General features: G+C 42.4%; 2 protein-coding genes across 5 annotated transcripts in view; both read left to right on the top strand.

The window, feature by feature from the left end:
- Window positions 1-27: 27 nt before the first annotated feature.
- On the top strand, window positions 28-16,507 carry ncs1b (neuronal calcium sensor 1b). 4 transcript variants are annotated; one of them, XM_042488943.2, is made up of 10 exons: window positions 28-335; window positions 1,011-1,131; window positions 2,156-2,290; window positions 5,523-5,547; window positions 11,156-11,294; window positions 13,324-13,402; window positions 13,842-13,930; window positions 14,005-14,082; window positions 14,697-14,804; window positions 15,293-16,507. In XM_042488943.2, the coding sequence occupies exons 3-9, from the start codon at window positions 2,227-2,229 to the stop codon at window positions 14,793-14,795; spliced, it is 573 nt and encodes a 190-aa protein (XP_042344877.1). In that variant the 5' UTR covers window positions 28-335; window positions 1,011-1,131; window positions 2,156-2,226; the 3' UTR covers window positions 14,796-14,804; window positions 15,293-16,507. The 4 variants fall into 4 exon arrangements, with proteins under 4 accessions (XP_042344877.1, XP_042344875.1, XP_042344876.2 ...); XM_042488941.2 differs by having other exon boundaries at window positions 34-335; window positions 2,148-2,290; XM_042488942.2 differs by lacking the exons at window positions 28-335; window positions 1,011-1,131 and having other exon boundaries at window positions 2,130-2,290; window positions 15,267-16,507.
- A 1,564-nt stretch (window positions 16,508-18,071) lies between these two features.
- hmcn2 (hemicentin 2) overlaps window positions 18,072-25,467 on the top strand; it is a 54,357-nt gene continuing 46,961 nt past the window's right edge. Inside the window, exons 1-4 of the mRNA XM_042487704.2 lie at window positions 18,072-18,639; window positions 20,342-20,412; window positions 20,931-21,089; window positions 21,926-22,048. Of these exons, the coding sequence (XP_042343638.2) occupies window positions 18,381-18,639; window positions 20,342-20,412; window positions 20,931-21,089; window positions 21,926-22,048 (612 nt within the window). The 5' untranslated portion in view covers window positions 18,072-18,380. The remainder of the gene's footprint in view (window positions 18,640-20,341; window positions 20,413-20,930; window positions 21,090-21,925; window positions 22,049-25,467) is intronic.

The following is a 25,467-nucleotide window of genomic DNA, read 5'->3' as shown; positions in this document are numbered from 1 at the left end:
GCTCTACCCTGAAAATGAGAGCGTGCGTTAAAAAGTGAGTTTAGGTACATTGACTCAGTGCTTCATACCAGCTGACACGTTTTAACGCTGTTAAGGCATACAAAGAGTCCTTGTATGACCAATGGTACCGCGACGTCAGTGTCTCTCTCGCGCAGAGCTGAGTTGGCCAGCAGCAACGTCACTCCCTGACGGCGGCATCAGAGCAGCACGAGCGGCCATCCGCGCAGCAGCGAGTCGCTCCGGAACTCGGCGGACGGAGACAGCAGCGTTGGACAGCGTCTGTCTCTCTGCTTTGGGACTGACTTGGACGGTGACTTTCCGCTTCCGTAGCTCAGGTAAACCTTGAAGTCCATTTACGTGAAAGCGTTTTTGTTCATTTCAAGGTGAGTTTTCTGTTTTGTTTTTTTTTAGTCAACTCGCAATAAGGAGCAGCGAGGGTATATCTAACGTTGCGAGTACAATGACTAGCAAGCTTCCCGCACTGAAAGCTGTTGTCCGGTAGCCATAAACTGTGTGTTGCTATGGAATTGCCAGGCAACGTCCCACCTGCTGCTGCCGCGACTATATGTTTCTGTACTCCTGTCAACCAAAACTAGTATGAATATATGGAAACAAAGCGCTCCTTTGTATGCTTTAATTCAGCCGTTCGTTTGTTATTAATACAAGTGCGTGTTTTTAGTTATGCAGTTTTCTCCTAGCTAAGCGTTTTCACAAGACTTGAATGGAATCGAACATTTTAGGATTTACTGTAATTTAAATTTTGCTAAAGCAGTTTACTTTAGTGATAGCCTCAGCACTTACATCAGCAGCACTCCCCACATTGTGCCCTGTCTGAGGGCTGTATTCAGCAGCTGTGGCAGACAGTGGAAAGGTCTTTGCCTGCTTTTGAGTGTTTTTCCAGTCAAGTGCTCATGTATCTGTGGCTCTACGTGTCAACACAGCCCATTTGCACAAGAAAACGGCAAAAGCTTGGCATTCCCTTTGTAACGGCTGTCTGTTTATTTTCATAGTGTCTAAGTAACACCCAGGACCACAAGGCTTGAGCAAACACAAGATGGTGATTACCAGCATGGCATCCCTCAGAAGGACATCACTGGCCATGGACACGGAGAACAGATGTTCGCAGTGAAGGTGCCTAGTGCATTCAGTAGCTTCCTATTCTGTGGCTCAGACAGCTGCTGTGGTTAGGCGTCACTGCATGCCGACGCGAGGCCCTTGATACAAAGAAATTCCATTATCCCTCATCTCCTGTCTGCTGTGACAGAGAGGAGGAAATCACCATACCATGCTGTCGTGAGGCCAGGAAGGAGGGAGAATTATGAGTCAGAATGGAGAAGAAAAGAAAACTGTCACTCCTCAAATCCGCCTCTAAGCTTGGTAGACAGCTCACACACTTATTTTAAGAGCAGGACCAGATCTCTTTTCAGCTGGCATCCAGAACTGGAAAACTGTGTAGAAACCTTACTTCTTTTTGCTTTTCATAAATTATTAGTAAAACCTTTTACCTTTTCTTTAACTGTTTCATCTCTGTATACATTCCAGGGATTAGAGTTAAGGCTTTGAGTGAGTGCAAAGTACAGCGGGGAGCATCCAAAGCCAGCTCTGTTCATTGTGTTTTAGTTTACACACCTCCTTATCTCAGCTGTCAAGAGGGAGGATTCTTTTCTACAGTAACTTACCCAGAGCAGTAGAGATAGTGGTGGGAAAGGAGGGGTGGGAGGAGTGAGAAGAACAGAGAATGACTGTGAGGGAGTGAGTGTGCTTAACCCAGCCACTGAGTGACTCTTGTATCCAAGGACGAAGGTAGCAACGCATCCAAACGCCACTCTTCGCCCACAGACTTGCTATGAAGAACTGAGGCAAACACATAGGCACTCAGCAGCGCTCGTATAGACTCAACAACCTGCCCGGCCCCTTCTTCACAGGGCCCTTGGGGTTTGACTCGCCTGTCTGGAGTGCCAGCGCTGATGACTGAGCAGATCATGACGGCAGCTAGAGTGAACTACACAGAACCATAGATTCTTGTAGCTTGAATGGGAGTTTCTTTTTTTTTTTTTTCTTCAACAAAACAAAACAAAAGCGTCTTTCTTATATCACTGGTATCATTGCAGCTAAACTGGCCCTCGTTTGTGTATGTTTTTTGGCAGAGGAGCAGACTGGAGAGGAGGTAGTAACAGGTGCTGTGTGCCAAGGTGGATTTGGAGGTGTGGAGGAGAGCTGAAGATCATGGGTAAATCAAACAGCAAGCTCAAGCCAGAGGTGGTGGAGGAGTTGACGAGGAAGACCTACTGTGAGTACCTATACATCTCTTCCTTTTTTTTCTGTCTTTAAAACATTTTTTCTCACCTGACTCAGACAAAGGAACATTCTGGCTTAAGGTAAAGGACTATAGTATGTGATAGATACCTGAAATCAATAATCAAATTGTCCGCCCACTGTGTTCCATACAGTCTCAACAGTAAATAGCCCTGCCTGCAAGGATGTGTTGGGATTCCACACCAGCTTCTTGTTATCGACAGAACAGAGCTACAGCTAAATGTCAGCTGGGAATAAGCTCCCCGTTTGATTTAAATTTACATTTAAATGTTGTGTAGCAAATTGTGATTGGTGAAGGCCTGGCAAAAGTTGCAATCAGCATCTTTAAATCACGCTGAAGGGACTTATGAATATGGAAAGGCTGAAGTGTTATGAGTTATCAAGCTAGGGGTTTTAGAGATGAGAACATGGTTTTATATGCAGGACATGGACCCTCTGTATGTTTTTATATGAATACAGAGACAGAGAAAGATGTTTAGAGAATATAAACAGTCTAACCAATGCAATGCTATACATGCCAGAATTCTAAGTGGCATTGCTGCAGAGACTGACAGAAATGGTGGGATTGGTGGGAAAGACAAGAACTGAAGTGAGTCTGCAACATAGCAAGTACATGGATGTGTTGTTCCTGTCGACTTCCTGGGACATTGCATATGCTGCATTTGCTTTTATAACCTTGCTAGCACCAAATTATTCACTGATGATCTCCTGCTGAACAAAAAAAATATTTTTTCCCCTTCCCACAGTTTTCAATCAAAATTTGCGCTGAGACCACGTTTATAATTATCTCAATGATGTCTCTTCGGGAGACCTTGTTTTAATCATTTGCATGTTATTTTTGGAGCCCAGTGTTAATATTATTATTATTATTTGAGCAGTACAGTGTGCAGGTGTGGGTGGGAGTTGACATCCATTGGCTGCTTAATGACAGTGTTATTTGTGTAGTGGGTCTCTACACAACAGAACCATGGAAGGCTGTTGTGGCAGGAAATTGCTGTGGGGGAAGATTGGGCTTCGTGCTGGGTTGGGCTGTTTGCTGCTGTCCTCTACTCTCTCTCTCTCTCAACACTCTCCCTCTCTTTCTCTCTTACCCTTTCGCCCTGTCTCCTTCGCTTTATCCCCTAATTGCCCTCTTTGAGCTGGGAATGGAATAGTATAATTAGGATCTTATCTGGTTAGCATCGCTGAGAGGGGCACCAAGCTTCTCTCCCAGCGTGATCATTCTTTGTTGCCTGACTTGAGACTCCTATCATTTCTGCTTTCCTTCATCCTGTTGCCTCTTTCTCTTGCTCTCCCATGAGAGGCCTTGTCTGCCATTTTAGTCTACACTTTCCTTTGGTTCTTGACAGATTGGGGATTTAGTAAATTTCATCTGTGTCTATGTGCTTTATGTTTCTGTGGTAGAAGAGGTAGGGTGGTTTTTTTTCCCCCCTGCAAATGCCCTCTGTGTCGACAGGCAACCAACAAGGCCAGGCCAAAAATAAAGGTCTGTTCAGTTCAAAAGATGTCCATTTGCTGCTCTGCTGTAGGTTTGAAAACCCCCGAATCTTCAAAAGAAAATTATTAGAACCTTGTGTTTAAAAATAAAACACTTTCTGATCAAACACAACATAGAGCTGTGCCAAGGCCCTGGCTAGATGGTGTTTTTTCTGCTCCGAGTGAAAACTGTGGAAAATGGTTGCAGCCTCACCTGTACTTAAGGAGAGCTTTATTCAAACCAGAAATGCTTTTCCCAATGACTGTTCTGGCATCACGCAGAAATACCAGCAGTCTTATTAAAATGTCTGCAGGATGTAGGCAAGGCTCATGTAACAGCATGATGATTTTGTAAGTTGTCAAAGCCATGAAGACGCTCAAAGTGACAGAGAGCAAGCACGATGTGTGCTAGCAGACCCTGCAGGGTCAACTAGCTGAGTGGGCCCAGCACTCTCCTGCAATGGGCTTATTGCATTACTGCCCATTGCTTCTGACCGACTTATGTAATAAAATGTTTTATTAGATCGAAGCCATGGTAAATTGCCTCAATTTTTGACTACATTGACTTTTGAGGCCAATTTAATGGTAGCTTGGCTTGGCTGACAGTTGTGAGATTGACCTTAACATTTATTACCCAGGAAAGGGTCACGCAGTGGGTTTCTTGGTGAAATGCGGAACAGAACAAATTGAAGGTGGAGATATATGCAGGTGAAGGCGACCTAACCTGGCCTTCTTATTGATAGCCTCAGTATGATTTTGCTCCAGCGCTGCAGCAGTCACGCATTATAGAATACATACATGTAAAGTTGTTCATGCTTACATGGTTGAAAAGTGTTGAATATATTTGTCATTAATATTTTTTTTTTTATTTGCTGACCATATCACCCTGTGATATGAGGGTGTTGGATAATTTCAGACGTTGACAAGTAAATGTCTTGGCATGAGCTGGCTTTGTTTCCTTGGTTGCTTACCTTTGCAGTAACTGTGACTGTGAGGTTAAACATTACAGTAGAAGACATTATCAATTAACCAACAAGCTGTTTGTTGTGTTTATAAGGCTATTGCTTCGCCCAAGGCTCAACAGAAGTGGTACAGTGGAAGGCTCTCTCAGACTTACAGTGGCATGAACGCAGAAAGTCTCTCTCAAAGGACCACCTGGTTAAACTAATGCTATTGATTTCCAGCCCTTGTTTTCATTAGCAGCCCCAAAGGCCGAGAGGCTGAAAATTGCTGTGGTTACTTGAGAGAAAGTAAAAAGACGAGGGAAAGCCATAAGGGATTGGTTGATTAGATACTGGCAGATAATGTTGTTTGTGTGTGTGGGCATGATAATACATCCTGCCTCTTTAACTGTTCTCTTTCTTAAATCTGTGGCTGACCTTCATTCCTTCACCCTTCATTCCTTGTTTGTCTTTTTGTGGCTCCCTGGAGTTTACTCCCACTTGTCGTCTACTATCCTGGCCAGCAGAAATTATTATTATTCATCTCTGATAGTATGCTAGAATCGATGAATCCTACACCCAGCTAAGCACGGCTGTTTTCCAATAATTGCATGTTGACACTGTTGAGTAGGTTTGGTAGAGTCAGATGATGTGTGAAAGGACTGGGCCAAGATGATTAACGATGCTACTACTTGGCTCCTCTGTTGTATCTAACAGCAAGCTACTTTTTTTTTCTAGGACAACCAAAGTTTTCCTCTAAGCTAATGTCACTCTTTGTTTCTCTTACAGTTACAGAAAAAGAGGTGCAGCAGTGGTAAGTGTGCATTAATTTTTAATGAGATTTTCATTCCATTCTTAATGTGAGGCTAGTCATATATTAGCAATTGTGTTTTTACTGGCAAAGCTCACAGGAATCAGGGGGGTCTTATCTTGACCCACTTAAAAAACCCACTTTGATATACTCTGCCCAGGATTTGGTTTCTTGAAACCACGGATAGTGTACTTACATTTGGTTTGATAGTTGATTTGGAGCCATCTCCCTCACTCTACCCTGAAGACAGATGAGTTCTGAAAATAGAATGACTTTGAAGCCTTACTGAGGCTGAATGACTTTGAAGACTGATAACACCGATACAAAACATTTCCATGATGCATTCCTCAACAACCTTTTTGCTCTATTTGTGAAAGGGATGTCTGGGAACTGCAGAACGGCTGGGGCATGAGGTTGTTTCACTTTCAAGCACTTAATCGCTACGTAGCCACAGAGCCTCCACAAGGTTACCGATTAGTAATCCTCTCTGTCGGATTTTGTACCTATTATTCAGTGCGACCTGCATCACTTTGTGGAGGTCTCGCTCTTGTGATTTGAGGCTGTATTGACAGTGTTGTATCATGCACTTATTTATATTCATATATATATATGTATCAAAATATAAAACATAGCCCTAAAACAGAGTAACAGAACTGAACTGTGGTGAAAGGTGAGAGTAATCATTACTGTGAAGGTGTGTATTTCTGAATGTTATTCTGAAGGCACAGTTTGACAGCTGCTGGCACATGGATAAAGAGACAATACATCTTCATTTACAGAGATGATTCAAGCATGAGCGCAGTCAACGCTTTTGTTTGCTGCATGCCACTCTTGGGCTATTGTTCTTTGGAAATGAAAAACAAAGAATCGCGCATATCATAAGAGGGAGCACAGTAATAAAGTGATCACTCCATGTTCACACTTCAGTTCTCCTGCTTTGGTTTTGCATTTCACATCCTAATTCTGCATGCATGAGAAGAGCTCTGCCTCCTAGTCGCTGTTCATGTCCCCTGTTGGGGGGCTTATGGGAGGGGGAAGGAGTCAGGGCACATTCACGGCCACGCAGCAGCAGCAGCAGCAGCAGCATCAGCAGCAGCAGCAGCAGCATTAGATATCACTGGGCATTGGCAGGTCAAGAGCCTCAGAGCTGCCTTGTCTCTAAGGGCTGACTGAGTGCACTGAGGTGGAATACCCCCCCCCCCCTAAATCTCCAACACCCCCCGGCTGTGCAGCCAGCTAGCTCACCATCACTGTCACTGTTTTTTACAGCAAGTTTGCATGAGTCCTCACTTGAAGATCAGCAGCAATCAACACGGCTGAGTGTGAGGGATGAGAGGGAATTTTACCAGGGGAAATGCCAGATGGCGTGTAATTAGAGCACAGGCACAGACATAGAAGAATAAGCGGGGTTAGATAAATGCCTGTGTTGTGCATTAAATTTGTTCCCCTTCTTAATTCTCCTCTAAGGGAACATCATTAGTATGCTCAAGGCTCACCTGAAATCAATAACAAAATGCCATAGCGCAGTGATGTTTCTGCCAGCTAGTCAGGAGCAAGAGAGGCATCCTGTACAACTCTTTAGCAAACCACCATGGTAGATGCCAAGGAGTAGGAACCAGTGCCAGTTATAAATACTTAATCTTCATGCTGGCCCCCCAGTGTGGTCTGATGCACAATGTCACGTCTGCTATGTCCCTGCAAGTACAGTGCGTAGTTGCACTGTTACACCACTTCAAGTACAGTCTGACTGTGTGTGTCTTAGCACTAGTGTCACCCAGTCAGATTTCTTGTACATGATCTGTTCTTGGCATATGAAGGTGATTCTGTTATGATGAATAGCTGACATTGGGCAAACATGTTTATGCTGGTTACAGTGCCTTATTACTGTACCCATGTACTGTAGATGTGTCTTGTGCTTATGTAACCCCTCTTGTAGTATCTGAAATGTTGTAGTCATACTTGCATGTATGTAAAATGGATATCTGATGAGTGAAAACTCAAACAGTGTATTGAAGAATTTGACTGGAGCCCCACCAATACTGATACTGAATAAAAATCCTACATATCGACTGATTTTAATTTGTTTCGTTTTACTCAGTACAGATAATTTTACCAAACAGTTTTGATAAGGATCTCTTGAATTTGGCTATTATTATAAAATAACAATACAAAGAAGGAAGAAGAATGTGAGGAATAAAGAAGACAATATCTCTGATTCTTCTGCACAATATTTGATCCTCTTTTTTTAAAAAAAAAGCCTCCATTGTGAGTTGAACAGTGTAATAGATGTGCAGTGCTAAAATGATTGAGTACTCTTTTAACTCACTGCTCTATTATTTTCACATGCAATAACTTTCTCTTATAATTGTATAAACCAGCCACAGAAAAGAAATCTTCAGGAACTATCATGCAAGGAAACAGTCTTTATTAAAGGGGCACTTGAGTGATTTAGAACTGCACCATGAAGTTGAGTGACTCATAAGAAACAGTAAAGAATCAGTCAAAATCAAAGCAGCAATATATAATTTTTCCCTTTAGACCCTACATTTAGCATTATGTAACTAAGCTTGAGACTTCTTCCAAATGCCATACCTTCAGTTTGCAATGCAGACTTTCCTTAAAAAATGTATGACTTCAAGCCCAAGTCAAGATGACCCTGGTAACATTATCAGGGTTATTTGTCAGACCCAGACCTGAAACCAATTAATGATTAAGAGAAAAGATTACATTTTGACAAAGTGATTCTGTTTTAACTGCTGCAGCATTTGCAGCATTGGTTTAAGCACACGAGCACACTCATCGACAAATTGCTTGTGTTTAATGATCTCGCGTAATGCTACTCAGCCAGTCAAATCTGTGCATTCTGATAAGCACTGTGACTCGAGTGAATGACATACACACAAAGAGGAGAGACAAGAGACAATATTTGGAGAAAGAAGTGAGTCAGAGTTGTGATTTCACATGGCGTGTTCTAAAGAGAGAAAAGTAGAGCGCAAAAAGTGAGTTGTTTAATCAAGAACGGACAGATTCTATGTGCATTTTCACGCGCAGTTCAATACCTGCATCATATGTTTTGAAATAATGAATAAACATATCCACTCAAATCCGAACTGAGGGCGGAGAAAATATTTTAAATGGTGCTGCATCGTAATGTAAGTTTGGCAAAATTAATTAGTCGGCTACTGACTGTAAAGTAATAGAGTGCTTAAAAATGAATGCCTTTAATTAGACTGAAAGACAGTGCTATGCTGTCTATCTCAGCCTAGAATGAAGAACTGTCTAAGTGGGTCCTTCCCAAACGGAAGCTTCTAGTATTTCTCTGCGGTTTACTACTGAAGCTCTGGAGCCCAAAAAAATGGTACACGGGTCAGCTCTAACAACTGGTAGAGTGCCCTTTTAAAAGCCTTTATTAAATCAGGCATAATAATGGTTTAAAATGCAGACCTGTTTTGACCTCTGAGTCTTAATCAGAGCTCCCAGACTGTTGCTGTCTCTGATGTTATTATGTTTTTTCTGTATTCATTTCTATTAATGTGATCACTCCAACCAAAGACACATTTTTGAAACTGTTTTTTTTTAAAGTTTACTTTTTTTTTTTTTTTACATTTTTTACAAGAAAGTCAGAAACATAATGAGACAACAACAAATAAAAATAAACAAGCAGACAGGTACACTAACAGGTGCTGACAGACAATAATACAAAAAAGGCAGTTTTTTAGTCACCGTAATGTGCCAGGCACTAGTGCAATGTGTCACTCACAAGTGTGCTATACCGCATCATCAGTGTCTTTACAAGGTCAAATTGTTCCCTCCAGACATACATCTGCTGAAACTCTCCCATTGTTCATTAATCATGTCATTTTTTTCTGTTCGGTCTTCCCAACATCTTTCTGCATGCAATAGTTTTCATCATTTTAGCTCTCTACGTATATATAGTGTAAGAACTTAAGTTCCTTCCAACACCGTAGAATCATCTGGAAACAGGTTATTAGGCCAGTTTTTAATATCCTAAATTAAAATGTATTTAAATTCAGTGCTACAGTTTTGTCACAGAGGAGACAAATTCTTGGTGAACCGGGCAGTTCACATTCTAACTATTTACCAATATAGTCCAGAAGGTTCCTCCACAGGGGAGAAACCCTGGGACATTTCCATAATGCATGCATATATGTGTCATGTTCTCTTCTGCATTTCCAGCATAAATCATATTTAATGTTGATTTAAGCATATCACCACTGGAATACAAATCCAATTTTACTTTGTCTGTGATAAACTTAAATTGGCTGATACTTGACCTGATACTTGAAGTTAATATTCTCCCATTTGATGACAGCTGTTGCTCACTATGGTTACACCTGGGCGACAAAAAATAGGTGACTTTACTACAAATATATTAGCTATACTGTTGTCTTTTTGTAGTAAAAAATCCCTACTAAATGCACTATACTGTATATACACTATGCGGCACAGTGTGTTACAGTAGAATTCAGCCTTTTATGTTGGTTGCCTGATATAATTTTCCATAGTCACACATTAAAAATGACTCAAGAATTCAGGTGAAATGGGTCAGGTTTGGATTATGATCTGCATTGTGCGCTCTGCACTTTGAATACCAATTAGATTGTATTATGCATTACAGTGAGCTAGGCTTTCATTTCCTTGCATATCTCCAGTTGATTCAAATGTAAGAATTACATGGTTCTGCTCTCTTCTCGCCTCTCTTCTTGCTGAACTTTTTCTCAGCTGCCTCTCAAAGCGCCTCGCCGTCTCTTTGACTGTATGGAGTTGGCTTCATTATCTCCAAGGCAGATTAAAAGTAAAGAGTTTAAGAGGAGCGAGGAGCCAGAGTGTGAGTGGGAAAGATCTGTCCTGGCCTTCATTCTTCATCAGAGCACACTCTCTCTCTCTCTCTGACCGTAATTACAGCCCAGCCTTACTCTGAATCAGAGACGAACACGCAGTGCTCCCTTGTGTGAACGTGCGTCATTTTTGCTGTTGATCAAGAGCAAAAGCTTTTTACGAGGCTTTTTAAAACAAGAGTGCTATTATTCCTCTGTTATTCCCCTCTTTCTCCTGCTTTTCATCTAGCATTTATTTTTGTAAAGTCTAACACTGTTTTCCTCGCTCCCTGACCTGTTACAGTCCAGTTAGACTTCAAGGCTGCTGTGTTCCTTTATGACGATGTACAAGGAAACTGCCTACCTCTGAGTGACTGTGCTTGAAATTGCTTATGAGATGCTTCTATATTTAGGCTAATAGAGATATTAAGACGCTCTCTAGATATGTCATTTCCAGGGGGCGAGAGGAAGCTCACAGACTTATCTATCAGCCACGCATATTATCAAAAGAGGACTAGAGAGTAATTTGATTAGAGTTAACCACTCTGGGCTTGCTATTGGATTAGAGTGATCTTCTTATCTGTGAATGAGACAAATAGCTTTGCACTTTACCTTTTTGATCTGGCACACTCTTTCAAGATGAATCAGTAATGACTGCTGTTGAGGTGACGAGGTGACTTCAGTCCACTTTCATCTTGATTATGTATTCTCAATGCATTATGAATGATATTTTTAACCCTTAAAACAATCTCTGTCTGTGCTTTATTTTATAGGTACAAAGGCTTCATTAAAGATTGTCCAAGTGGGCAGCTGGACGCTGTGGGCTTTCAGAAGATATACAAGCAATTCTTTCCTTTTGGAGATCCCACAAAGTTTGCGTCATTTGTCTTCAATGTATTTGATGAAAATAAGGTTTGTAATATATTTTATATGCTTTGTTGTCCTATTACAAGGAAGAAAAAAATATTCAACCACCTTTGGTGGTTAGAAATAATGAGAATTTTCTTTTAAGCTCATTTACAGGTTCATACTTGTATTTGAGGTTTCTAACAGAACCAATTTACATCCTTTTATGGTAAGAAAAACACTTGATTTTTATCACACTGTCTGTGCTAGAACACCTGTATTTCCCCTGTGTCTGAGGAGGCTCCATTTTAGTGTGTCTTTTTTTGTATACAGACATTTAAAAATGTATCCAAATTCATGGCCAAAGTTTTATCAGAATATATAAATGTGAAATTCCATGTTGAGTGTAGGCAGTGTAGTCTACACATCGTTCTATGTGTAATGATTGCCCCAGTTTTTAGTTTTATTTTTTGTATTTTTAATAACTGTAAAGTGTGTACAAATATAATAGTATAATTCACATTTACATCATAACACTGCATATTTGTATTGAAATAATTCTCTGCTCCAACACTGTCAGCAGCACAAATTATTCTGTTCTTAAAAAAATGCATAAACAGAGAACTGAAGATGACTCATAGCATCAGTAGTAACACATAATTGTGAGCCTCAGTTTTGTGCCAGAATCAGTTTCCAAGAGTGTCTGCCAAATTATAATTCAAGAGGAGTATATGTATGTATTTTCTGGAACTCTTGTCTCTGTTATGTGGGGGCATCCTCTAAGGATTTGAGGATTTGTTGAGAACGTACGCTTTAACAAGGCCAAACTCTCGTAAGCAACATTTGTCTGGAGTAATCCACCTCACCACAGCTGTAGATTATTCAAATTGTGTTCAGGAAGACAAAGTGTAGATGAACAGCTCCTGGGATGCTGGTGATTCCCTGGAGGTTTATTGACTTGAGTTAAGAGGCTTTGTGTCAGGGAGATCAGACAGCCCCTTCGTCTGATGTTTATCTGTGACCTTCATTAGCGTCGGGCACCCCATAGTTAAAGAATGTATTGATCTTAACAGTATTTATGACTTATACAATCAGCAATGCATGACTTTAGCATTGTCTGGCTGGTCAGATGTCTGGTAGAGATAAATTTAGCTGACCCCAGGGCCACGAAGAGAGCTTGGCTGTTGTCTGAAAGTAGAGCTGTGTTCTGCTCACAGGTAGGCAGTTGTCGAAGCAGAATGTAGGAAAACTTTTTTTTTTGATGCAATGCTTCGGTATCCAGTGAGAATATGAATTGACCAAAGCCTGAAGGCTTCACTACCAGGACGTCCAATTATACGCATTGCTTGTTTCCCAAAAGGCTGTTATTTTCACTTTTGTGAATGGCGTGCTTTTTATGCAGCGCCTTTAAGCGACTAATTTGAGCAAGTCTCACACAGATGCCTGAGGCTGAAGGTCATAACTTTGATGAATCAGTTTGATTTTGGGACATTTGAGCCACTTTCATTTTGCATTTGATTGTTATCCATGTGAGCAGATGTCTCTCTCTGCTGCACAAGTGTGGCCTCACAGGAGAACGCTGAAGGCCACAATTTTGAGAGGGTAATTGGAAATTTTGAGCTTCTGTGGTAAGACTCGGTGCATGGGATTCTAACAAAGCTCAGAGGAAATAAGCGTCAGAATATTTTCTACCTTGTCATACAGAATTTTCTGCCGTGCCTATTCATGATGCAGAACCCTCAGAAAAGTGTGAAAACATCTTCAGCCTTAATATACAGTGGTTGTTTGTGTGCTGTAACTTTTAGACGACTAGCCAGTCGCATCCATCTTCCTAATGACCACAGGTGACATATTTCAGCCTCAGGAGAGAGCCAGGTGCAGGGCAAAAAATAGCAGCTGACTTGGAGCAAACGACTGGCCCCGTTTTAAACAGAGTACAGCAAGGACATCATGAAAGAACAGCAAGGAGCTCATGAAAGCACAGCTACAGCAAGTGTGAAGCAAGATGCTCATCTTGTCTCTGGGCCATTTCCTCTCCCCCATCCTCCCTCTCTCTCTCTCTCTCTCTCTCTCTCTCCCTTTTGTCACTCTGTAGGATGGACGCATCGAGTTCTCTGAGTTCATCCAGGCCTTGTCAGTGACTTCCCGGGGGACTCTAGATGAAAAGTTGAGATGTAAGAGGATGCTCCCTCCTCCCCTGTTATTTAACATTTAAATGACGGGATTCAGGACTGACTGCCACAAACTGCATATGAAAGAGAACCAGTGGGTTCTTTTAGAACGGCAAATAGGAGATTAATAGCGAGATACAGCCGGCATATGCAACCTGGGGGTCATGACCCAATAGGTCGACAAGTTTTTTTTTTTGAAAATAGAACACCCTGGACAACTTGCAATTTAAGCTGTAATCACAAGTTTAAAATCTGATGCAAAGTGTGATCACTACTGTCAACATGAAAGGCTGCCAGTCAGTACTCAGTGTTCACCACTTCTAAAAAAATGGAACAGTTTGCTTTGTAATCAATGAATATATAGCTTAATCTTTATTTTGAAGTCACAGTAGCTTTCTGATCTCACCTACCAAAGTATAATTTGACATCTTTCTCCATACAGGGGCTTTTAAATTATATGACCTTGATAATGATGGCTACATCACTCGAGATGAGATGTTGAACATCGTAGATGCCATATATCAGATGGTGGTAAGTTTGACCAGACATCAGACATAAATCTGAATTGTTTGAATGTTACAGAATGTAATGATTTATTATCTTAGGGGAACACTGTGGAGCTGCCAGAAGAAGAAAACACACCAGAAAAGCGAGTGGACCGTATCTTTGCAATGATGGACAAGGTTAGTTTTTTTTTTTTCTAATAATATCAAAAGACTGAAATGATAAATGACAGTGCACTAGTTTCTGTACCATTGATTGTTACTTTCTGCAGTTTAGTATCAAGATTTGTTTGACACGGATACAAGTGCAGTAATGATTATTCATAAAAGGACTGAATCTGCCTTTGTTGCCACCCTCAGGGCTTTGACATGGACACTGTTAAGTTTAGAGCTGTTAGCTGTAGCTATCCCAGCGTCACTAACACCTCCTGCGGTCTATAAACATCATATATAGTCTCCTCCACCACTAGCCCTCGGTGCTAAATGCCCACTCCCTCTGCCCCAAGAATCTACTCAGCTTCAGTGAAAGACGAGACGCAGCCTGCATGGGTGTGTTTGTCCTCCCAGCACTGCCAAGATCAGCCCATTGGACTAGCTGTGCAGCACAGCAGCACTTAGTGATTTGTATTGGCAGAGTGGCTACCATCCAAGTGCACTGAAGCAAAGACCAGTCCAGCAGCATAGAACAGGAGTAACATGATTTAGCTTAAGAGCCTGTTTTGCCCCCTGCTGGTAACTCTGCGTTAAAACATTAAAGGGCTTCAGTTTCATTTTGTGTCATGTTCCTCTTCCAGAATGCAGACGGAAAGCTGACTCTGCAGGAGTTTCAGGAGGGTTCAAAGGCAGACCCTTCTATTGTTCAGGCATTGTCTCTCTATGATGGACTTGTGTAGGAATGTAAGGTGAGTGGGGTATTAATGAGCTAGCACCTGCATACTTCTTTGCTTGGGTGATTTTCAATCCCAGGTCACGCTTCAACTCCAGGATAATACTTTCTAATTCTTAACTCATCTGAGCAAAGAATAAAGGAACAGGAATTCAGTCCGTGGGCTGAAACCAAAGTGAAGAAGCCACTTTCTGCTCTCAGTTTGTTCCTATGAATAATTCAAAATGGCCCACTTGTTTGCTGGCAATCAAATAGTCTTGCAGTGCTGGGTGAAGAGCGAGACAGCCCTCCACTCTCACTGCCTAATGTAATGCACCGGCCACTGCCAATTGTTGCCGACATCCTGCTCAGCGTTTTGTCAACTGTGAAGCAAGCTCGTGAAGACATATTTTAGTAATGCAGCAGCTCTGTTTAGTGATTTCTCTTGCATGCTCTACACACCCACATTTCATGACACCACTTACTGTCATCCATTCAGTGGTGATCATTCTCACAACTCCCCAGATGGATCCAGCTCAGCATCCACGCGCCAAATCCAGCACCATCACACCTGCGACAGGAGGAAGCCGCATTTAACTCACCCAGAAGTGGACTGCAAACTATAGTCGCACGGCCGTACAGCATTCGTGTCAAGTAGCTGTTCGTCTACATTTCCAGTTCGGATTGTAAACAAATATATCCTCTGATGTGGCGAAGACGTCAAACATGTCAGCAAAACCCTCAGCCATTTATCTGTGCTTCTACAGCTATGTGGCACCGCGTACACCCCTGAGTGTTGTGTACGAGCATTTCTGCAAACGCAGTGTTGTGGTTTCCCTGTGGACAGTCTCAGAAACTGAATTCCCCCCTCAGATGTTCGTGTGCATCTTATTCACATACTGTAAACCAAGGGGATGCACTTGAATCTCTCAGAGGAACTGTGCTGCTGCTTCACCACTACGTGGAGAGACTTGAAACCCGAGAGAATCTGGAAAAATGTGTTACTTGGTTATAACGTGAACACTAAAAGTTACAAAGCAGTAGGCCTATAGTGTGTATAATGTAAATAGAGCGGTAATTTATTTTCTGCTTTGCTGCGATTATGGGAATTTCCTCATGAGTATGGAATGGAGTTTTATTTTTTATCAAAGGTGTTGACATGTATTGCACTGTATTTTTCATTATTGTGGGATTGTTTTACTCTCACATTCTGAAGTTTCCTTTCCTGAGAGAACAGGGTTTTTAGAGTGTTGACGGAGCGGGGACTTTTCTATGGATTATTTTACTATGTTTGCGGTCTCTGCATCCTTTTGTGTTTTCACTTCCCCGTTAGCACTAGTGTCTGCAGTGTTGCACAGCCACATCCTGAACGACACGACTAAGAACACGGTGGCTTCTCACTGCTTGCAGGCTCATTATTTCTTTGAGAGCATCCTTCTCCACCCTCAGCACACACAAAGCCCTGGTCATTGAGAGGCACAAACAGACATCAACTCTGGTTGTAAAGCTTTTGCGAGCTCCGTGGTTGCAATTGTCCACTTTGTATTTGTCCTGTGTGAGGCCAGAGCATGTGACGATGCCTTTTTTTCCATTCTTGGATTGTTCTAGTTTACAGCATTAAGATGTTTTGTCAGCTTCACTGATTTTATGCCTTATGCAAATGAGAATTTACTAAATGATAAATGTCATTCTCCTGTTGATTAACAGTATAAGAGCACAGAATAAATGCATTTAAGTGGCTATCTTTCCTATCCCTGCATTGTTAGTATTTCTATTTGAAATGAATAGATAACACGTTTGATTTTGTTTATGTTCAGGTTTGTGGTTCATTTTAAGCAGCTGATTGGTTTGATACATAACGGATGGGGGTGGATGATACTAAGAAATTTGGATTTGATCCAATACAGATATCAATGCTGATGCAAATACTATTTATCATTAAAAGCGACTTATGCACTTTCATGTAGGTACATACAATTTATGAGGTGAATAATCTGTCTGCTGAAGTAAACAAACAATGACCAGTTACAGTTTGAAAATGAGGATCTGTTTGGACAAAGATATAAGTTTCAGTAGGCTACTACATACCTGAACATTTATTGCTGGAGCCTGTCTTCTATGGTGCACTGTGCCCGACCATATTTTGTTAAAGTGGAGAAGCAGAACATGTACTGGATGTGTTCAGTACAACGGAACATTGTTTGCACAATTTTCTAATGAAATACAAATGTGTTTAATGTGGAAGAGAGACAAAACATGTCTGTAGTATCGATATTTTGGTATCAGTCTGCCCACCCCTAATAAGTGAAATGGCTGTGGCTTAAATGTGTCTTTGCAAAATGTCAAAATTGCATTGTAATCAGATATGAAAAGACGATCAGCCCAGTTTTGCACTGAGCTGCTTCACTGGTGGAGAATAATGTCATGTTGAATGTGTGTCATGCTTTGATACACAGAATATGACATGCAAATTCCCTCCGTGTGCTGTTTGCTTGTGTAACGAACAATGAACTGCATAAAACTGTGCTGTGTCTGCGTTGATCAGAGGGTTAATGAGGCTCTGTGGCGCTTGTGTGAAGGCTGCTCACTGGGCCTGCTCAGACCTGCTTCCTGTTTTCCTCTCATCAAGGACAGATGCAAGTGATATTAAGAGAAGGAGGAGGAGGTGGTCAGGAGCTTTGGACCGGAGACTGTTCTGTCCTTTGGGTACATCTTTATGGAAGTTTTAAATGTAGCATCTGTACTAAATGCAGCAAAAAGTGAGGCTGAAGCTCCTTGTGTCAAAAATATTCTGGGTCCCTACCACTTAAATTTGGAAGAAGACACTGAATTATTTACATTTGTAAGATCAAGGCTGACTTCCTCTGTGATCTCCCTAGATAAGATGTGTCATAGCAAGGCGTCAAGTGAATAATATTTAATAATCAATAACGCATTTTTTATCCAGATCAGATATTGCACACAGTAAAAAGGGGATGTGACATTTCTGTGTGGCATGTCAAGCTATTCCACCCATTCATATGCCAAGGGGAGATTTCTCAGGGTGTATAAAATTAGATTGGTGTCAGCTGAATATAAACGATGGCTATTTATAAAAACGAGGCTGTTACTGAGACAATGTTCTCGGCATGTCCAAAATACACTCCGCTGGTAATGCGCGCAAAGCCGTGGAAAACCGCGTCACCAGGGAGAAAATCGAATTGAGTGCAGGATAGGGTTAAAACGTGGAAGTCACAGTGGGGTCGAGGTACACTCACACACACACACACACAAAAATCAGGTTGGGTCTCGGGAACCTTTTAATACCCATCTCCGCCCCCGTTTGAAGCGTCAGAGCTCTCCAGGGGCTCTCCAACACAGAGCCAGTCCACACACTCCTCCAAACTTTACGCACGGATGTACTCCTGTGGAAGTATTTTACTCTGGATTTTAATGTGTTTCAGCTGAGCCGTATTGTTCCAGATCTCGTTTCTACCGATTGGAAGCAGTCCCAGACCTTGAATAGCCTTGTGATCTAAACTTTTTTGAAACTTTCTGCAACTTTTTAAATTGTTTTTTTTTTTTATGTGATTCGCCTCATTCCAGCAGACAGATGCAGTTTATCTAAAAAAAGATGACCGGTGTGTTATTAAAGTGCCTAGTCTTGGCGCTCTGTGTCGGCGCGCACAGGCTCTTGGCAGTCCCCCGGGCTGAGGAGGATGATGGATCCGGTGACAGCGCCTCGACCCTGGCCTTTGTGTTCGATGTTACCGGCTCCATGTACGACGATCTGAAACAGGTGATAGAGGGCGCCTCACGGATCCTGGAGAAGACCCTCAGCCGGAGGACCAGACCCATTAAAAACTTTGTCCTGGTCCCCTTCCATGACCCAGGTACTTTTTACCAAACACACTTTGTTCTTAAAACAGCCATTTACACAATAGCCACCTTTATTTTGAATATTAAATCACGATTCTTAATATATTTGTGAAGTATTGCACAAAATTTAGCTTCATTGAAGCTGTGAAAAAACTGCTAAAATTCTCAGATTGTGTTGCCAGGTCCAGGCAACACAGCTGCCTTCTTTTTTGAAATATTACAAACTCAGCATGTTGGTTACACAGCCCTTGATTTGGTATTTTTTTGTAACTGCCATCTACATAGTTTTACTTTTAATGATCACAACTGCAACACATCTCAGGACCTGTTGCACATGTTACAGCTGTTTAAGTAGATGTGCATTGGACAGTGGAGCAGCACATTGAAGTCAAATTCTGGAATATGTTGGCTTTTAGAGTGAGGAGTCTGCGGGACAGGTAATGCTCCTCACCTCTGGCATCTGTCCTCTTAATATTGTGAAAGCTGCAGCTTGAAAATAATAGTGCTCTAATGGGGGGAGGGTGTTTGAGCACTGATGAGAAGCATATGCTGTCTGCTCGTGTGTAATTACCCCACTCCCCACCACCACCACCACCATTCACCCAACCCCACCCCTCCCTCACCTCCATCCAAGCCTCCGGAAAACTCTCGGAGCCCCCCAGTTTAGCCAGTCAGGGGGGGATGGTGTGCTCAGGCTGCACTAACACCACACATTTTGTCTGTGTTTAATGTGCCCTGCCCTTGGGGACCTTGTAAACTTCCAAGATTGCAACGAAGCCGTGGTGGCTGACAAAAGAGGCGTGACAGTGCTGTCAGAGTTTCACAGTCCCCTCTCAAGGAGGAGACGAGGACTTGAAAGCATCCGCTGTTGGAAAAATAGATTGCGAATGAGTTAGAAATGTCATCAGCTTGACACACGTCTGCCTGCTCAGTATCATTAGTCTCACAAAGATACTTCAGAATGGTATTTGACAGTCAGGATGGCAAGCACAGACACACAGAAATCATGAGGCTCCACCCTACCTGATAAGATTCTTCTCTGTAATAACTATGAAAGGCTTGTGTTTATAGACAGCAGTGTTCTATAGCAAAAACAATGCGTCCTCTGTGTATTGGTTAATGTTTACTGTTCAGCAAATGGCCCCAAAAGGCATCCAAGTTAGTGTCAGGCCCTGACAGGTTCTTATCCATCACACTGGAGCCTGCTGCTGCTGCTTGAGGAAGTCGCTCTGTAGAAAATGCTGACTACAGCTGCAGAAAATTATTATCGCCATCCGAACTTTGTCCAGATTGAAGCGATTTGTGTGAAACAAAACCTGAGCGTTGTGATTTTGTCAGTGCACCAATCTAACCACTCTTGTGCCGTGTGGTATGTGTGATTGATATTCATGTCTCGCACAAAAGCTACAGGGCATCACTCTGGTCCTGATAAATTAGACTGTGGTTTATATGGGATTTGATGCTGTGAATGTTTTTTCTCTGTTCACAGAGGCAGACCCGCTGAGAAGGAACAACTAAACCCTTTGTTCTGATGTAGTTGTTTAGTTGAGTTTCAAGAAATATCCAGACAGGTTAAACCAAAGCCCTTATTCTTTTGGGATGAATATATATAGGCAAACTCTATTTTATAGCAGCCAGAGCATCTGCTATTAAGCGGATGTAATTTTGTTCATTTTAAAAGTGTCTGTTGTGATATACGACATTTCCACCTTGCAGATATCGGCCCTGTGTCCATTACCACTGACCCAACGAAGTTCCAGCAGGATCTGCAAGAACTGTTTGTCCAGGTGGGAATCAGAACACATGACATGATTATTCTGTAGGACCCGGGACGGCTGTTTTGTTCCTCACTAATGTGAGCTAAAGCTGTGAAGACTTGTAACTACTTAAAGAGAGTCTATGTAACTTTTACAGAACAAGAGTTACTGTGGCCAGAAAGGAGAATAAAGAGGAAATGCTGTGTAGAGAAGAATCATAAAGTCAACATACTGACTCAGAAGTATCAGTAACACAGCAATATGTGTCTGAATTTTGCTAACAAGACACACTATAAGCACAAGCAGAAGTAAGGCAGTGATATTGATTTGACTAAGATTGTGGGTTTTTTTGTATTTGCTTTAAGTATTACGTTTTAAATGTTTATGTAATGTTAATCTGTGTCTCTCCTAAATGGGACCCTCTATTCCAGAAGCTTAACTATGGCAGATTGTTTAAGGATAAAATCAGTGTGAATTAAGTTAAAATTAAGATATTTAGAGTTTATTTCTTCCAGCACTATTTGATCCTGTGCGATTCTGTCACACAGGGTGGTGGCGACTGCCCCGAGATGAGCATAGGAGCCATAAAGAAAGCCTTGGAGGTTTCCCTGCCTGGGTCCTTCATCTACGTGTTCACTGATGCCAGAGCCAAAGACTACCGCCTAAAAAGAGATGTTCTGCAGCTGGTGCAGCTCCGGCAATCACAGGTAAAGTCCTTGAAAGTGGACGTGGTTGTGATGATCACAAAGATCAGAGCTGGAGACTTAAATACTGCATTAGTCCAGTGTTGGCACTATATATATATATTATATTCATCACACATGATGGAGGGTCCTTCTTGATGACGGCAACAAAATGATACAAAAAACATGAATGCAAGCATTTTATCTAACTCTCTCATACTGAACTGAATGTTGCTTAGATGATGCTAGCAGGAAAGCAGTTGAAGGGACAGTTCACCCCAAAATCCAAAAGACATATCCCCCTAACTATAGTGCTATTTATCAATCTAGATTGTTTTGGTGTGAGTTGCCAAGTGATGGAGATATCAGCCCTAGAGTTGTCTGCTTTCTCCTCAATATAATGGAACTACATGGCACTCGGTTTGAGGTGTTTAAAGTGCAAAAACACATTTGAAGAACTCAACAGGAATGTCTCTTTCCAGCAATCATGACCCCGTTATTCAAAATAATCCACCTTGATGTGAGCAGTTCCATGTAAGAACCTTTAAATCTAAAGGTTTAAATAAAAAGCCTGGGCCCACAGAGTTTTGAGTATCTTTGCATTAATCACACTCTGTAACAGGAATAAAAGGAATACCGTGGCATGCTGTGAAAGATCTACATTCCAATGAAGTTCCCCCGACGCCCGGCGGAGCAAGGGGAAAGTCTCTTCAAAGTTACTCTAGTCTCAGCCTCTACGTGAAGCATGACAATGAGCATTAGCGTCACTTTGGAGCCAAGTGAAAAGCGAGTCGGTAGAAAGCAAACACTGAACAGTAGTAATCCTCTTAACTCTTCCTGCCCCCTCCTTTCGTTCCCAGGTGGTATTTGTGCTGACCGGGGACTGCGGGGACCGCTCTCAGCCCGGCTACAGGGCGTACGAGGAGATCGCTGCCACCTCCTCTGGACAAATCTTTCATCTAGACAAGCAGCAGGTCAATGAGGTGAGAGTATGAGAGAGTGCATGGCACTGCAGTCACCAAAGCCTTATTAAACCCATATATACACAATAAATTATTTATTAAAGTAAAATTCAGCCCTGTTGTATCACCTAATAATGTAGAACTGCAGGAGAGAAACACACCGTATTTGACCCACTGATGTAATAATGGTGATTTCATTTAGTGTAATCAAATGATTCTGATGCTGATATTAAACTTCCTGTTCATATGATACGGGTGAGCGACTCTTTTATATCGGAAGCAGCATGTAACAGAAGCCCTGTCTAAGAAGCCAAAGACAGCAGGGCTCACTTCCCCGGCAGACGTAAAAGAAGCCAGAGTTTCCTCTGGAAGAGACACTGGTATCCTGCATGTCAACACAGGAGATGGCTGGGCAGCGTTGAGCCGGAGCCAACGGCCCTGCACACTGGTGGCCCACTGAACCCCTGAACTCTGATGTGTTTGTGCGCGTGGGTCTGTTTCCTGTCAAGTCACGATTGCATGTAGCTAAACATACAATGGCTGTGTGTGGGGCAGCTCAGTTCATTATCACTCCATAATCCTGCCAGCTGTCTAAGGAGTGTTTGAATGTGATTTCTGGGTTGCGATATTAAGGGAATAAGAGACCAAATTCACTCTAGCCCTCACACCTCAACCCCAGATGGCTTTGTGCTGAAGTAGCCTAAAGTATTTTGACATGTTCTTAGTGTACTGTTACATGTAAACACGTGCATACTTATGAACACATTTTTCTTGGACCCACACTGAATTACTGCTCGTCAGTCGTTTTTTTAGACCTGTGTGATTATAGCTCTTGGGTGGCATGCTTTTACCGAATTAATGCAAATCCCTTAATCCTGAAAACCTCAAAAGTACTACAAATGTAACCAAAATATTCTCCCTTAATAGCAGTTTAATAAAGTGCGGCCGAATCAAAATATACAAAATCTTTTTGCGGACTCTGGGGGGGAAGAGTGGAGAGAAAACAGACTGCTTATTTTACTCTCTAATCCCAGGATATGATCTGTCACGGCTTCCCTCCTTCCAACACAGCTGCCCCAGTGGAGTTGGCTCCAAGTGCTTAAACAACAGCTCATTGTCAGCTGTATGTATCACGCTCTTTACGCTCTTTTAAACTGGACCACTTATGATCAATGTGAGGATCCGCTACCAAGAGCAAGAAAGCCCTGCTAGTAATGTGTTGCCAAACTGGGACCATGATCTGTGCTCCTCGTGGTGATGATGCCATCCTTAGTCATCCGTAGCCTGAAGCGCTAAATGAAAATGAGGGCTGTGATGTTTGAGCCTCCACATGTCCACTGTGATATCTGCTTAAGACAGAAACAGGATTTTAAATATGCATGTAATGTAGATGTGGTATTGCAGCGTAGGATATGGCCGGTTGTTATGTGTTTCTACCCAGCAAGCTGCACACACACTCAACTCAAGTGCCTTGAAGAGTCATTTATAACATTGCCCTTATGGTTTCCTCATTACGTGGATGCAGTAGTGAGTTAAGGGGCTGGTAATTGTTGTCAGACATAAGTGAAACCCAGGTAACATTCATCCTCGTCTTCTTGAGTGCGCCAAATAAAGGCACCGTTTATGTCGCTGCCTCTCAAATACAGGCCACTTGTGGCAGGCAAAGCCTTGGCAGGTGTGTAGAAACTCCTACTGAGAAGGAACGGGGGTCCATCTGGGACTGATTCGCTCTAATAGCTTTGATTTGTAGCGAGACATCTTCCTGCAAATGTCAGGAGTTGTGGTGTTTAAGCCTGGGTAAGGACTAAGCTGACCCCTCCCCGCCGGGAGGTCTGGAGTCAAACTGTTGTGCTTAACCACTGCAAGGCCATGTTTGTCTTTAGCAGGTAATGCACCTGGACGAGTATGGGGAATACAGAATCACCCCAGCCTTAGCTAACCCTTCTTCTGTGGCCCATCTGTCATGCTTCTAAGAATAGCAGAGGGGGGTCCTTCCTGTAACAGCCCTGTAAGCCCGTTCAACTGAGACACGCCGGATGAGGTTTCACAGGACTTAAGATCCTCCGCATTCCCAGTGGTTGAGACAGGGAGTGGCCGCAGGACTCAGCGTGCTCCTCCAGACCTACCATGGCCCCGGAAAGCAAGCCGCCCCATCTTTGCACTCCACTTCCTTTTATCTGAGTAATGCCCACTCCTCTCCGCTCTCTTGCATAAGAAATAGACACTGTCCTGGGGCAGATGTAGGTCACTTCTTCGCCGTTTTCTGCTCTGCTGGTGATGGCTACACATGTGGCAGACATTACAGCTGTTTCCAGTTGTAAAACGAGCCAGAGGAACCAGCTGCCGTCAGTACCCAGTGGACGCGATAGACAAAAAGCGGAGGAGGCCTTGATAATTAAATTATCAAAGGCTTTTTCTTGTTTCACTTTTTTCACTCGTTTTCGTGAATGTCTCAGAATGTGTTGCCGTTGGCACCGTCTCCAAGAGCCCCGCTGGAGAAATGTTTTCAGTTTGTTTCATTACAGACACAGCTCAGCCATAATGCCTCTCCATATGAGGTCAAAACAAATACTAGACAGCAGTTGCTTGTTAAGTAATGGGAAGATGGAAGACGTTTGGTCTGTTGTGGCCACTGAAATGAGACTGTGAAATATCAGTGGGGTTTTCTGCTTCTGTTTTCATTTTAGAGAAAACAAAAGAAAAGTGTCCCCAGTACCATGATAATGATTTTTAAGGTCAAGCACCTGTCAAAACTGAAATTCCACACTGTGAGATATTTCTCTGAAGAGTCTCTGAGACATGATAGTCTAAGTAATTATTGTTTTTGCCATTAAATGTAATCAAACTGTCCACCATTATTTCTGACTTAGCGTAATCTTTGCTCTGAGTGCTGGATGACTCATTTAAGAAGTGAGCTCCTGCAATCCTAATGTGTCGCAGTCTGACCTCATCTGGCTTCTTAAGCTTAACTGGTTCAACAGAAAAGTGGGAAACTGCCAGGCATTTCTGTCCGTAAACGATCCTGCACATTAGTCAGGCTGATACTGTGGAGTATACAGTTAAAATGTATTTCTTAAACAAAGGCACCACTGCTTTCTATTCCGAGGAACAAACCTCATGATTCATGAAAGCTGTGTTGCAGGAGGGGGACTGCTGCCTGACAGACTTCAACTGTGAGAGACGCTCCTCTGGGAATACATGCTTGAGAGTGCAGAAAACTGTATGTTATCAGTTTGACAGTTGAGCTGTTTCACTTTTCCTTTGTTTAGGCAAAATCCCTCTGAGGAATACTTTTGCGATGAAAGAATAGTCCGGAGACAAAGAGCAGCCTGCTGCGCTTTTCTTGCAGGGAAAGGGTTTATGGGGGCTTTCAGGGAAAGGCCACAACTGTGTCCTTCCTGTCCTCATGCTGTTTTTCTAAGTTGAGAAAGGATCTTTGA

The sequence above is a fragment of the Plectropomus leopardus genome, chromosome 4 (assembly GCF_026936395.1).
Source record: "Plectropomus leopardus strain MGB_pleo_1.0 chromosome 4, ASM2693639v1, whole genome shotgun sequence".
In the NCBI taxonomy this organism is placed as follows: domain Eukaryota; kingdom Metazoa; phylum Chordata; class Actinopteri; order Perciformes; family Serranidae; genus Plectropomus; species Plectropomus leopardus.
The sequence above is the reverse complement of the archived record's forward strand: the minus strand, read 5'-3'. Positions and strand labels throughout refer to the sequence as shown.

What these genes read in the sequence shown, in the direction of transcription:
- ncs1b (XM_042488942.2), top strand. Translation starts at nt 2,134, where the DNA reads ATGTTTTTTGGCAGAGGAGCAGACTGGAGAGGAGGTAGTAACAGGTGC. An exon ending in ATGTATTTGATGAAAATAAG is followed by an intron (nt 11,295 to 13,323) that starts GTTTGTAATATA and finishes GTCACTCTGTAG; the next exon opens with GATGGACGCATCGAGTTCTC. An exon ending in TCTAGATGAAAAGTTGAGAT is followed by an intron (nt 13,403 to 13,841) that starts GTAAGAGGATGC and finishes TTCTCCATACAG; the next exon opens with GGGCTTTTAAATTATATGAC.